The 15470-nt window shown below is 43.1% G+C and overlaps 2 protein-coding genes across 2 annotated transcripts in view; both read right to left on the bottom strand.

Annotated features, from left to right (window-relative positions):
- The window catches only part of rtn2a (reticulon 2a), a 61141-nt gene that overhangs the window by 38624 nt on the left and 7047 nt on the right, over positions 1–15470 (bottom strand). The gene's annotated exons all lie outside the window — the stretch shown is intronic.
- Positions 5716–15470, bottom strand: part of LOC308107415 (uncharacterized protein) — a gene marked incomplete at its 3' end in the record, with an annotated part of 33016 nt that continues 23261 nt past the window's right edge. Inside the window, exons 13-15 of the mRNA XM_080459736.1 lie at positions 10221–10427; positions 9625–9744; positions 5716–5819 (exon numbers count right to left, since the gene is read on the bottom strand). Coding sequence (XP_080315862.1) covers positions 5716–5819; positions 9625–9744; positions 10221–10427 — 431 coding nt within the window. The remainder of the gene's footprint in view (positions 5820–9624; positions 9745–10220; positions 10428–15470) is intronic.

Raw genomic sequence — 15470 nt, 5'->3', positions numbered from 1 at the left:
TCAGTTCTCATTGAAAAGGTTCCTGGACTGGTATCTCCGAGGTAAACACCTGAGTGAAGAGCCAGCTGGGACAGTGAACTCTGTTTGGTGATTCTTCAAAGCTCAGTATGACACCACAAAGCACTTTTACCAACTTGAAAGCTCAGTGTGATAGGACAAAGGGCCTTTACCAACTTCAAGACTCGGTGTGACGTCACACGGGGTCAAAAGGAGTTAAGCCCCACCCCTTGGGCCTGCTGCCATGACTACCATCAACTGTAGCAACTAATTTGTAGACCTGTTTATAAAATAAATGACAATCCAATGATGGATAAATATAAATAAACCCCTTCAGTCTGAAGTCTCACTGTCACTTGTAATTGTATTATTGCCTTCAACCTACTCAACGATCACTTCCAGTTTTATAAATTCTGCCATTTTGTTCACAATAAATTACTTTACATCTGATTTAATCTCAAACTGTGCAGTCCTGAAAGTCAATAGTTGCTAAATCAGCACCGCGTAGTACAGAAGATCAGTTTGTGATCTGTAGTCGTCTGTTCCTGTAAATATGAAGAAATGTTGTGTTGGGCTTAAGATTCCATTGAACTCCTCAAAGCATTTTCTGTGACAGAGGAGAAACACCAGGGACAATGAACAGGCCATAAAACAGCAGGGAAAAGGCCAAAGACACCAGGAAGTCTCCAATCCCCCCAGGTTGGCAACCAATGGTGATGGTCAAACCCGACCCAGACACCACAGGGGTCCAAAAGTCAACTCAGTGAAGCTCCTTTCCAACCAACTGTCCTCTGCTTCTCAATCCGACCACCGAGAGGGACACAGGTCTGTGCTGCCTCGGGACGGTAAAGAGAGCAGTAGATCCAAGGGACAGAACCAACGAGGATCCCAACTCAACGTTAGAGGTCATCACAGCCACTCATATTGACCCGCCGACGTCTGCCTCCATCTGGTGGACGTTTGAGGTCATTACACCCATCAGCTTCATCATTCCAGAACACACACACACACACACACACACACACACACACACACACACACACACACTCTGTACATAGTGTTTGCCATTTAATAGATTAGATCTCCGTGTTAGATGACGTTTGATATTTAAGTGTGTTGATTTATGAGATGATTTCAGAATTATTTATGAATTAATACATTTTGTTAATAAACGCCTGTAAGCTGAATTGAACGATTCTTGGTGATTATTGTGTAGTTATTGTTGACAATTCACTGGTTTGTAACAGTCTGTGCTTGGATTTCACACCTTCCCATTTTATTTAAGATTGTTATATTTTTACACAGAAATATTAACTAACTTAAATAAATCTTTTACATATGGATGTCCCAATCAGATCGGTAGATATCGGATCGGGGCGATATTGGTGATTTGTGAGTGATCGGGAATCGGCAAATCCAGCCGATCACCCCGCCGATCTAAAAAAAAGGCGGTCCGCAACGTCTCCTAATAACCACAAGAACCATGGACTACAAGCTCCGGTCCAGCTGCAGAAGCTAGAAGCAGGCGGAGGGGGGCCATAGACCTATAAAACAGAAGTTATAAATAGTGGTTTATGTGTTCATGTACAGAAGTCTACTTCTAAATTTCTATGTGGTCTGTCTTCTTCTGCATTTTTGTTGTGTTTGGTGAGTCACAGCGCCCCTAAAGGCATGCCATGTGTACCTACATGCCCGGAAGCCTCGTGTTGAACCGTGTTCATAGTGAGGTGTGGACGGTTTTGTGGGAGCAGGCCAGGGAGAACAAAAGATTGTTTTTTCATCGTGTGGATGTACCCTCAGTTCACAACAACAACTTAAGAAAAAGCCGCACTGAAGCAGCAAACTCGGTGCGGCTTTAAAATAAAGGATTTTAAAATAGAGGACAAGTACCCACATGGGCGCGATATGGCAAAAAAAATAACCCAGAAGGTTGCGCTAGTTTGAAGGAAGACTGGGATATTCTGAATAAGTTTTTGAGGGAACTATGTTCAGACTACTTTTGTCAAACAGGTTTTACCACTTTAAAGTGGAATTAAGTGTTTATAATTCACATTGAAATGTAAATGTTTTGTTACAATTCAGGTCAAACCTCTCATACGTGAAACTGAAACTGAAAACACAAAGAAGTTACATTAGAGCCTAAGAGCATTTACGTATAAGATTTATTTACTTATGTTTATGATCGTTTTTGCACTTTTTTAGGACTTATTTTCAACCCAACCAGTCAAAGACACTTTGAAGTGGAATTGGGTTCTTCTGATTGGTTTTACTGAATACTGTTTATGTTGTAGTTCTTTATAGTTTATATGTCAGTCAAACTGATTCGCTGGGTTTCATTTTAAATTTTTTTTTATTTGCCACAAAATCCAGGTGAAGTTGTTTAAGTTTACATAAATAAGAGATACAGGACTGCAGAGTGTAATTGTTCTGTTTTTTTGTTATGACTGAATAAAGTTCTTAAGTCATTCTAAGAAGAATTTTGATTCAATAAGTGAGTTTTACAATAATTTCTAGCTAAACAAAGCTTCTGCCAATAGTGCTTTTAGCTTCAGACATCTTAGTTGCTCCAAAAATAGACTATTGAGTATATTTGCAATAGCAATGTAAGTATCGGATCAGGAAAGTATTGGTATCGGCCGATACTCAATTCTGAAAAATCAGATCGGTATCGGGGGCAAAAAAGTGTGATCGGGACATCCCTATTAGAAATATTTGGTAGTAACTGTAACAAGACATACGACCAAACAAACTAACATACCCAGACACACAATAGTTGAATCTAGAGAGACTTTTAGTCTCAAATTCAGGACCGACGCTGGTTAAACCCACAAATATTACGTCCTCTCGTCAGAGAACGGGGTGCCTTCGCAAACAACAGACTCGCTCTACACATCCAACATAGAAAAAAAAATATACATTTCTACAAGAGCGGTGGAAACGTTTCACTACATCACTTCAAAAAAAGAATCCCTAATTCATTTCAAGGAACAATTTTTCGACTCAATCACTTTTCCAAATGTGAATTGAGTGTCACACTTTGGGTTTACATCCAAAAAGGCTTTACTGGGAGATAAAGATGCTGGAGCAGCGAGCACATACTGCAGGCTCTCATTTGCACTGACCTTCAGTAAAGTTGCCAAGATATTCACAGATTCACACTTCTGGCATCAGTAACTCTGTAACAAAATGTCAACACACAAACGAAGGGTCTTTCTCATCGCCATGAGGAACAAAATGTGTCCCGAGCTCATTTTTCTCAAAAGTAGCCATTGTTTCTTTGGAGCAACAGAGATAAGATTGGTCTCTGAGCAGCTGGTTGTGTAACCTGTGTACCAGGGAAAGTCTGCAGATTGCAAACTGCTGCAGCAGCGGAGACAGACACTTCAATATTAATCTAATAAAAAATACCCAGTAATGTCACTGGTGCTCAATGCAGTGTCACCGAAGTCACTGCAGCCTTCACTTGTCCCCTGCTGATGATACTACAACACTTGGTTTGACGCAGGAGCTCTGGCGTCTTCTGAGAAGCAGTATGCACGTGTCTAATGCCAAGATCAAGGTAATGTTGGGTTTCCATGTGTATTTTGACTAAAAGCTCACCAATTACACCTGATAGATGTCGAATAATGCTGCAGTAGCGATAAAATTATTCCTGCCAATAGAGCCCGTTGTTACAGTAAATGCTCTGAAAGATGAATCGATGTGTTCTTTGATAGTATACTACCTGATATACCCGTTGTTTTTTCCTAAACTCAGACTGTCATTTCAAGTAAACCAGCCCCAAAACACCTTCATTTTCTAAAAGGGACTAATGAAGCTTCTGCTTGTATTTGTTCACAAGGTTGGTAATAAAAGAGTCATATTAATAAGTGCTCTCTGTTCACTAGCTGTTTAAAAGAACTTTATTGTTTCATTACCGGGGATCCCTCTCAGTCCAGAAAATGCAAGATTGTTGTAAAATGGTTTATAAACGCACCGTATTTAAATGAAGTTAACATTGGCTGAAAATAAATCATAATGAAGAGCCCCACCTAAAATGTTTATCACCAGCCGCCACTGCTTTCAAGGTGTTCGAGTAAACGGGGCCGGAATTAGTTTTGGTCTTAAGAATTATAACAGAAAGAGCACCAGCGTGTATTGTTTCACGAAAGCCGAGGGAAAAGGTGCAACGACTTGAGAAAAGCAAAGCATCTTTGGGTGGAGACACGAAGCAGAGCTGGTTTCTTTGGTTTCTCTCATGCTGCAGGTGAATCCTCTGAAGCTCCCGGTTTGAGGTCAACATGTAGCACCTTCATGTTTGTCCCACTGGGCCTCTTCTGGTCGTTGAGATTCATACAAGATATAAATAAAGTTGGGGGGGGGGGGGGTTCTTGCCTTTTTCCTAGATGTAATTTGACACCCAACAGTTTGCTTACATATTTAAGAATGTGCATAAAATGAATGCTAATCCATCCATAGAGTGCTTGTTTTTAACAGATTGTAGAAATTAAAAAAAAATATATATATATATGTTTTTCAATCAGCTGAAAGACTCCTTATTGAATTCAAAGGTAGTCCCCGAGGGTTGGGCTGCGTTACACAGTCTGTGAAGAGTCCTTGAAATGCCCTTTGGTCCACAGCAGAATACCCCGACACGCTTCCTGAAACCACAGGAAGAAAAGAAACGGATGTGAGAAGATGAGTAGGTTTTAGAACAGTGATGAAACACTGAATGAATACCCTCCCCACTACTTACTGTTGGTTGGCCTTTCCTATTTCATCCAAAAGCAACTTCCATCTGGGTCGACCAACCAGCAGCCTTGATGTGAGCGGGAGATACCTCTCCTCAGATATGGTCTACTCGTAAATTCAGGAAACTAGTTTATTTAAAAGTTTGCCTCTCCCCGTCGGGGCATCGAACCCCGGTCTCCCGCGTGACAGGCGGGGATATTTCCTTTCAGAGCTGAACTGGCAGCAGAAAAGGCCTTCACTATTAGACAACCAGCATGACTGTCGCTAATAAATGAGCCGTGCAGGGAAATGAGTGCAGCATATTCTCCCCGCCACGTTTTTACAATAGCACATGCAAAAAAAGGAAAAAAGAAAACACTGAATTTCATTACAATGTAGAGATTAGTGAGTGGGGAACAGATGGAAAAACAGACTTAGCAGTGAAACAGATGCACGACAGAAGCGTTGAAGGAGAATTAACTTGCGTCCTTTGCACGCATGGCAGCAAACACACCAGCAAGTAAACATCTGCACATCAATACGTCATGACAGAACTGGTCTGCTTCTGCACTGCATCCATCCTTTCAGCCATGTGTTTATTGCAGGTAAGAGCAGGAGAGAGGCGGCAGGGGTGAGCTAACACGTACGATGCGCACATCAGTTTGCAAGGAAACATGCTGAGCTGGAATATATGTGCCGATGGTACGGAGAGATAAACAAACGCAGATGGAGAAGCAGAAGAGAAACAGACTCACGGCAGTGGGAGAATCCTAAAACCTGGCCCATGCTCCATCAAGGCATTGCTGGGCCCGTCCAGTCTGGAAGCCCCCTTCCTCCTCCTCCTCCTCCTCCTCCTCCTCCTCCTCCTCCTCCTCTGCTGCCGGCTCTCACGTCCTGTAGATTCACACTCTCCTTCCTCCCTTCGCCTCCCTCCGCCTCCCTCCTATGGTTGGTTTTCTTGGTAGCGTGTTGAGCAGCAGCTTTATCTCTCTCCTGCCTCTCGCTCTGTCACTCCACAGCCCCGCCCTGCCTCACTCCACCATCCTGCCCCTCGGCTCCATCCTCTCCTCCTCCTGCATTGTTATGACTGCAGCGGGAGGGAGCAGCACGCGCTACAGCCACAGGAGAGAAGCAGGAGTGTCAATCTGAGCCTATACTGCCATCTTCCATTCACAGTTTATCTTTGCCTATCCTACTATCTCTTCCTCATCATGTGATTTAATCTCAAGATCTCATAGGAGCAAGATGCAAGAGAAGGAATGACACAACATCATTAATAATGTAAGACAAGCATGGACAGGACACACACAGATGAAGAGATGGAAGCCTGTGGGGTGGATCTCCCCTGGGGGGCGCCAAAGAGCTACCGTAGGTGCAGAGTGGTAGGAAAGCTCTCAGTCAGGGGATGCCGTCTTTCTGCAGGTTTTTCCTTTGAATTGTTTACAAGAATTATGATAAAATAAATATTTGTAGGATGTATTAATCATTCTAAAAATGTGTTTGATCCATATAGCCTCCAGACTATTGATGGGTAAATCAAAAATAATAGTATAAGCTTAGTGCAAATCCATGAATGTAAGTTATGGCAGCTGTAGATTATTTATGAAGACTTACTAAACATTGTCAAATGAAAGCCCCCATCTAGAATGCGAAGAGTTGGTGTTTTGCTTGCCTCACAATCCAAACAATATATAATTAAATGTGAAAATTATTAGAAAATCCAGCATTCAACAGAAAATCACTGCTCACCAGGACAGAATACAATGCTCCCCAATCGGGTGAAACAAACATGCTGCCAGCTGCAAGAACTTCATTTGCTATATCTTCATGGCAACAACGTTTGCATTTTGTCAGAGGTGGACATGCTGGGCACACTGCCACACTTACACTCCATCACTTTACATGGAAATGTGATTGAAACCAACAAGAGTTACCGGTAGACACATCAACTTCACACATGCTTTTGCCCACTCTCTCTCTCTCTCTCTCTCACCCACACATACCTAAACTACTATTCTGTCTCTGTGTGCCTAGGAGTCATGTGATTTCAGTTTGGCCTCAGCTCAAGTCGATGGACTTCAGTGCCGTGACACGAAATGAGCGAGCGCTGGCAAAGATCTGGCATCAGAGAAACAAGCACAGGAAGAGCAAAGAGAGTCTCCAGTGACCTCGTCTCATCTCAAACATGGATTTTTGTTGAAATGTCTTTGAAGTATTAAATAAGTTTTAAAAAAGCGTAAGCTTTTATTGGTACTACCATAAAATAATATTACAACAATGTTTCAGGGACTATTACATACTGGCGTACAAACAAAACAGAAAAGAACAAAGTGAAGAATGACAGTGAGAAATCTTCTTGTTTAAGGGATTTTTGTGCAGAAGCTGCATCTTCTGTTTTCTCCAGGTCCTCTTGTTGCCTCCCACAGTACAAAACCATGCAAATCAGGTTAACCATTCACTCTAAAATTGCAGGTAAGTGTAAGTGCATATGGTGGTTTGTGCCTTTCCATGTCCTGTGATGGACTGGCAAACAGGATATACACAGCCTTCACCCACAGTTAGCTGGTTTCGGCTCGTGGCTGCAGCGACTCAGAATTGGATAAAGCCGTCCGGACGATGAGTCGTCATCTGAAAGACTGAGCCGCCACATCTTAAAACATATATCCACTTGAGTTTCATCAAAACCACCTCAAATGTGAATCGAAACAAAATTTCCAACAAATAAGACTCCCAACTTTTAAAAGTCAGACTCGTCATTTGACTGTGGAAAACAAATCATTTAAGTACAGGATGTGCACGAGTTAGCCAAGATTGCAGGAGTTGCTCAAATGGAGCGTGTCAGTCTGAAGAAAATGAAGATTGTCGCACGATCGTAAAGCACCTAGACGATAGAGAAGGAGAACCTCGCCCCTCCAGATGATTTCTGGAAACACTGCGTAAATAGAGTGTGTGGTGATCAGGAGTTGTGTAATTCTGTGGCGCAGCTTTGTCATTGTAAATTGTAAAAGTTTGAGAGCAAAAGCAACACAAGAGTAGAAGAGATGGGGATGGTGTGATCAGTAACACAGTTTTGGTAAGTCAAACCTAAAAAAAAGAAGTTTCATCAGAATAAAATTAAATCAATTAATTACAATATGCTACTGTGACACAACAATTCCCCCCCAGGGGCTCATGGGCTCAGACAGGTGGAGGCGGAGCTTCAGATTTTTAATTCATATGGTTTGAGGATGTTGCCAGCACTACTGGTACATTTCATCACAATGTGAAAGGCACGGTGGCTTGGAAATGTATTCGTACTCCTTGAATGTCTCCACGTTTAGTCACATTACAACCACAAATGCAATAGTACGGACGCAATACTCCCGAGTCAATGCTTTGTAGAGCCTTTCGCTGCAAGGCTTCTGGGGGTATTTCTCTACATCGATCATATGAAATAACACTTAACAATGTGAACTACTGTGATATTTTATGTTTGGACTGCTTTACTTTTGAACCTCTGTTAAATATTGTACAGAAACTGTACATTTACTGAAACAGTAAGTTTGGATTTCTGTGTTCAGTGTGTAACATCATGTACAGTTTTTAGGAACACAACCTGTCAGTCACTCCAGGGCAGACAATTAACTCCCAATCGTCAGACAATATAACGACAATGATGTTATACGAATGTCGTCTTTCCTAAATTGGGATTTAACTTCAGATTGATGACTTCCCTGCGCTCAGTGTCTATAAACGACAGCGAGCGGACGGATATTTCCGGCTGATGAAGGCAGTGTTTCTCGTACCTTCGTGGGCTGCGATGTCGTGCTGATTCCTTCATGCTTCAACAAAGTGTGGCTGGCTTTAATTTGTTTTTTTTGGACTTTTTTCTCGTCTTTACTTTTTCTGGAGACTTTCACGTTGCTATCCACAACACAGTCCATGGTGCGCGTATTTATTTTGTCCGGGTGAAACAAACATTGACAAAGATATTTTCCTTCCCACTGAAGCAGCGGTGCTTGGTTCACCGAGCGTCACTTTTCTTCTTTCTTTTTTTAAATCATCTTTTTATTCAAGATAATGTATAGAAAATAGATTATTCAAAAAGACAATCTTTTTTGATTTTTCACAGAACATATACAAATACTGCACATCACTTTCAAGCACTGTAACATTATAATTTGACACACCCTCATTCAGTTTGCTTGTGCAAGCTTTCATTTTAAAAATCACATTTGTTGTGAAAAATAACAAAATCTGATTATTATTTTTTACAACCTGCTGGTAATTTTAAATGTAATGTATCAATATGTTTAACTTGTTTCAGTCAATAACATTCAAGAGAGGAGCAGAGAGAAGAATATATTTTATTTCATTTCTTTATTTAACTGTATTCTTCCGATTTTATTCATAGCTAAAAGAAATTCTAAGTGAGGCATTTACTACCTATTATTATTATTATTATTATTATCATTATTATTATTATTATCATTTTGGAAACCTGACAGATCCGTAAATAGTTGGGTTTGTTTATTTGTTGGTGTGCATGTTTGCTTACATCTCTGTGCCTCGCTTTCTGGTTGTCTGTGTTGCAAATGTTATGGCTGCATCCTCATTATCTTTATATATTGCGGACTTCCTGTTGGATTTAGGTCCGGGGTATCAGTGCGTGATTTGTAGGTCTTGATGAGATGAACAATTGAGTTTTGGTTTGAGCTCTCTACAACATTCTTACCGACCTTTGGTCCTGGCCTTTCGTGCTCGGTCCCTAATTATGATTGCTCAGGCCCCGACTTGTCCAGTTGCCACAGATGACATTTTTAATGACCACAAGTAGTAATGTAACTCTTTTTTGTTGTTGTTTATGTTGGAGGTTTTTTATTCTTTTTTTTTGGGGGGGGGGGGGCGACCTCTCTGGACTTCGAGGTCTGCTCTGACCCATCCCCTGCAGGATGTCCATGTTCTGTGGCGCCATGTTATGGCAGGCGCAGCTTGTTCTTGTGAGACTCTCCCTGCAGTCTGCTCTTTCCCACTCCACGAAGGTGTCTGAGAAGGGGCCTGGAACACACAACCACACGGTGAGAAATTGACTTTTTAAAGGCCAAATATTGAACAGCTCCTCAACAATTTCACACAGGGTGACAGAGGTCCAACAACATTACAGGTATTCAAAGTGTGTTTCCCCAAATCCAGCTTCGGTCCTGAATTTGAGCCTAAAAGTCTCTCTAGATTCAACTATTGTGTGTCTGGGTATGTTAGTTTGTTTGGTCATATGTCTTGTTACAGTTACTACCAAGTATTTCTAGCTAGGAAATCTGCCTGTATGCAGGCTTCCTGAGACACTTTGGTTGTGCCGATGTCATTCTGGATAATAAATCTTAAAGAGGATTTCGACTGTGGGCTTCACCTGTCTGCTCTTCATATCATGAGATATCAAGATTCCCAGCAGTCCCAGTTGCTCAGGCAGCTGGGATTCTTCTTCTTTTGTTTTCTCTTTCTCCTCCGGCCGGGCTTTGGCTCTTCCAGCTGCTGACTCTGTACCAGGACCTCTGGATGCTGGCAATCCTCTGGTTTCTCCAGCAACTGGAAGAGCTTGAGAATATTGTTCTTTGTCCTCCGGGTCCCTCGGCTGAGTTTTGGCTCCTCAAACTCCTCAAGCTTCTGAGGGTCTTCCAGCCAATAAGTCCTCTCTAGATGCTGAGGCTTCTCTGGCCTCTGAGGCTCTTCTGGCCTCTCCAGTTCTTGTGGAACAGGGGCCAGAGGTGACACAAGAACCAAAGAGGCCAGAGGTTCCACAAGAACTGGCCTCTCTGGCTCCTGAGGAACCTGAGGCACCTCAAGCTGCTGAGACACCTCCACCTCCTGAAGGTCCTCCAGCTCCTCAAGCCCCTCCAAATCTTGAAGGTCGTCCAGCTGCTGAAGCTGCTCCATCTCCTGGAGCACCTCCACCAGCTGGATCTCCTCCGGCATCTGGAGCTCCTCCAAGCGCTGAGGGCACTCCAGATCCTGAAGGTCGTCCAGCTGCTGAAGCTGCTCCATCTCCTGGAGCACCTCCCCCAGCTGGATCTCCTCCGGAATCTGGAGCTCCTCCAAGCGCTGAGGGCACTCCAGAGCCTGAAGGTCGTCCAGCTGCTGAAGCTGCTCCATCTCCTGGAGCACCTCCCCCAGCTGGATCTCCTCCGGCATCTGGAGCTCCTCCAAGCGCTGAGGGCACTCCAAAGCCTGAAGGTCGTCCAGCTGCTGAAGCTGCTCCATCTCCTGGAGCACCTCCCCCAGCTGGATCTCCTCCGGAATCTGGAGCTCCTCCAAGCGCTGAGGGCACTCCAGAGCCTGAATGTCGTCCAGCTGCTGAAGCTGCTCCATCTCCTGGAGCACCTCCACCAGCTGGATCTCCTCCGGAATCTGGAGCTCCTCCAAGCGCTGAGGGCACTCCAGAGCCTGAAGGTCGTCCAGCTGCTGAAGCTGCTCCATCTCCTGGAGCACCTCCACCAGCTGGATCTCCTCAGGCATCTGGAGCTCCTCCAAGCGCTGAGGGCACTCCAGATCCTGACACTCCTCATCCTGAGGCTGCAGCTGCAGCTCTGGGCTCAAGCTCAGCTGTTCCTGCCATTTGAGGTAGAAAATGTGAGGATAATGAGGATGAGGCCATTAAAACAAGCAACACAGAAACAACTGAAAATGAGGCACCGAGATGTAGGCAAGCAAGCACACAAACAAATAAACAAGTCCAAAATGCAGGATAAAGCAGAAACAAGGAGTCCAAAGAGGTGTGGTCAGATAGAGAGAACAGCAATGGAGGAGAAGACAGGAGGAAACAGGCAGAGGATGGAGGATCAATGTGGAAGAAAATGAAAGAAAAGAAATAGAAAAGCTCAAGACAATGCCAAGAACGGTCAGAGAAAATGTTGTAAATGTTGAAGCTTGAAGTATCAGAACATTAATAGTACTGGTCTAGATTCTGCTGAGACCTAGGAATCCATCCATCTGTATTTTTTCCACTTCCGATCTGATCCCAATACCTGAATTTGGATATCTGCCGATACTGATACTCTGTTTGCTTTAATAATATTATTATCATTACTGTTGATTTTATATGAGGCTTTAATAAACTCCTCTCTACAGGCAAGTATGAAATGTACGAATGTATGCATGTATTCTCCCAAAAGGCAACTTGAGGTTAGTATAAGATCAGAAAAGGAAGCATTACAAACTTTTTTTGTTCAATTTGGACAATGTGGGTGTCTGCGTGATGCCATCATCTCATAATAAACTTGTTATATCTTTAAAACCTCACAATTACTCAATTAATCCCAGGGGAAACGCTTTAGCAAGGCGCCACAAGCAATTGGGACTATTTTCAGGGAGTTTTGATTGGAGTAGGACACAGCCTGCCAGCTGGCTGCAAACTGTGGAACGGATTTCCTGACTCATTACTCCACGTCTCATTGAGACCCGCCTCCCTTCGGGAAATCCAGTCCACAGTTTGCAGGCAGCGAGCAGCGCAGCCAACCCATCAGTACCGCTTGTAGAGTCATTTCAGCAACAGGAAAGCACAGACGTGGCTTCATGTATTGGGAAATATCGACAGGTTGGATCGGAACCGGACCTAATATAGCAGTTTTGAAGTGTTCCAGGTAATTAATTAAATCTAATAGTTCAAATTCAAAGAATTGAAGGCACTGACCTCTGGGATGTCGTAAAATGGAGCCTGGTGCATGGGGGGCACATGACCCTGTGGGTCGTGAAACACGGGACCCTGTTGGATGTAGTACACGGGAACCTGTGTGGTGTAGTACACGGGACCCTGTGGGATGTAGTACACGGGACCCTGTGTGGTGTAGTACACGGGACCCTGTGGGATGTAGTACACGGGACCCTGTGTGGTGTAGTACACGGGACCCTGTGGGGTGTAGTACACGGGACCCTGTGGGATGTAGTACACGGGACCCTGTGTGGTGTAGTACACGGGACCCTGTGGGCCGTAAAACACGGGACCCTGTGGGCCGTAAAACACGGGACCCTGTGGGACTATGAACGCAGGACTCATTGGCGCCGTCATCGTCGTCGTTGTTTGTGGATTCACTGGGCAGAAATTAAACAAAAAGAAATGTCAAGATCACAAAGAAGTTTAGGATTTCCTTAAGAAAATACAAAGCCGGTGCTGAAGAAAGCTAAACTGTAATGCTAAAGAAGTTGAAGTAGTTGTGCTTCTGCGTCAAACAGCGCCTCCTCGTGTCTAAAGTTCAAAACCCACACAGACTGAATATGATTCCCAAAGACCTAAACTGATATACGTTCTCAATATTAACTCCATCAGCGGCTTCACCTTCACTTCTTTTAGCAACAAAACAATCAATATACTCACTTCTCCCGTCAAAACGCTCGTGAAAAAAGTTCAGTGGCAGATCAAAAAAAGGCTCAGTTCTCATTGAAAAGGTTCCTGGACTGGTATCTCCGAGGTAAACACCTGAGTGAAGAGCCAGCTGGGACAGTGAACTCTGTTTGGTGATTCTTCAAAGCTCAGTATGACACCACAAAGCACTTTTACCAACTTGAAAGCTCAGTGTGATAGGACAAAGGGCCTTTACCAACTTCAAGACTCGGTGTGACATCACACGGGGTCAAAAGGAGTTAAGCCCCACCCCTTGGGCCTGCTGCCATGACTACCATCAACCGTAGCAACTAATTTGTAGACCTGTTTATAAAATAAATGACAATCCAATGATGGATAAATATAAATAAACCCCTTCAGTCTGAAGTCTCACTGTCACTTGTAATTGTATTATTGCCTTCAACCTACTCAACGATCACTTCCAGTTTTATAAATTCTGCCATTTTGTTCACAATAAATTACTTTACATCTGATTTAATCTCAAACTGTGCAGTCCTGAAAGTCAATAGTTGCTAAATCAGCACCGCGTAGTACAGAAGATCAGTTTGTGATCTGTAGTCGTCTGTTCCTGTAAATATGAAGAAATGTTGTGTTGGGCTTAAGATTCCATTGAACTCCTCAAAGCATTTTCTGTGACAGAGGAGAAACACCAGGGACAATGAACAGGCCATAAAACAGCAGGGAAAAGGCCAAAGACACCAGGAAGTCTCCAATCCCCCCAGGTTGGCAACCAATGGTGATGGTCAAACCCGACCCAGACACCACAGGGGTCCAAAAGTCAACTCAGTGAAGCTCCTTTCCAACCAACTGTCCTCTGCTTCTCAATCCGACCACCGAGAGGGACACAGGTCTGTGCTGCCTCGGGACGGTAAAGAGAGCAGTAGATCCAAGGGACAGAACCAACGAGGATCCCAACTCAACGTTAGAGGTCATCACAGCCACTCATATTGACCCGCCGACGTCTGCCTCCATCTGGTGGACGTTTGAGGTCATTACACCCATCAGCTTCATCATTCCAGAACACACACACACACACACACACACACACACACACACACACACACACACACACACACACACACACACACTCTGTACATAGTGTTTGCCATTTAATAGATTAGATCTCCGTGTTAGATGACGTTTGATATTTAAGTGTGTTGATTTATGAGATGATTTCAGAATTATTTATGAATTAATACATTTTGTTAATAAACGCCTGTAAGCTGAATTGAACGATTCTTGGTGATTATTGTGTAGTTATTGTTGACAATTCACTGGTTTGTAACAGTCTGTGCTTGGATTTCACACCTTCCCATTTTATTTAAGATTGTTATATTTTTACACAGAAATATTAACTAACTTAAATAAATCTTTTACATATGGATGTCCCAATCAGATCGGTAGATATCGGATCGGGGCGATATTGGTGATTTGTGAGTGATCGGGAATCGGCAAATCCAGCCGATCACCCCGCCGATCTAAAAAAAAGGCGGTCCGCAACGTCTCCTAATAACCACAAGAACCATGGACTACAAGCTCCGGTCCAGCTGCAGAAGCTAGAAGCAGGCGGAGGGGGGCCATAGACCTATAAAACAGAAGTTATAAATAGTGGTTTATGTGTTCATGTACAGAAGTCTACTTCTAAATTTCTATGTGGTCTGTCTTCTTCTGCATTTTTGTTGTGTTTGGTGAGTCACAGCGCCCCTAAAGGCATGCCATGTGTACCTACATGCCCGGAAGCCTCGTGTTGAACCGTGTTCATAGTGAGGTGTGGACGGTTTTGTGGGAGCAGGCCAGGGAGAACAAAAGATTGTTTTTTCATCGTGTGGATGTACCCTCAGTTCACAACAACAACTTAAGAAAAAGCCGCACTGAAGCAGCAAACTCGGTGCGGCTTTAAAATAAAGGATTTTAAAATAGAGGACAAGTACCCACATGGGCGCGATATGGCAAAAAAAATAACCCAGAAGGTTGCGCTAGTTTGAAGGAAGACTGGGATATTCTGAATAAGTTTTTGAGGGAACTATGTTCAGACTACTTTTGTCAAACAGGTTTTACCACTTTAAAGTGGAATTAAGTGTTTATAATTCACATTGAAATGTAAATGTTTTGTTACAATTCAGGTCAAACCTCTCATACGTGAAACTGAAACTGAAAACACAAAGAAGTTACATTAGAGCCTAAGAGCATTTACGTATAAGATTTATTTACTTATGTTTATGATCGTTTTTGCACTTTTTTAGGACTTATTTTCAACCCAACCAGTCAAAGACACTTTGAAGTGGAATTGGGTTCTTCTGATTGGTTTTACTGAATACTGTTTATGTTGTAGTTCTTTATAGTTTATATGTCAGTCAAACTGATTCGCTGGGTTTCATTTTAAATTTTTTTT

Source organism: Lipophrys pholis, assembly GCF_963383615.2.
Source record: "Lipophrys pholis genome assembly, chromosome: 3".
NCBI classification, from domain to species: Eukaryota; Metazoa; Chordata; class Actinopteri; order Blenniiformes; family Blenniidae; genus Lipophrys; species Lipophrys pholis.
The sequence above is the reverse complement of the archived record's forward strand: the minus strand, read 5'-3'. Positions and strand labels throughout refer to the sequence as shown.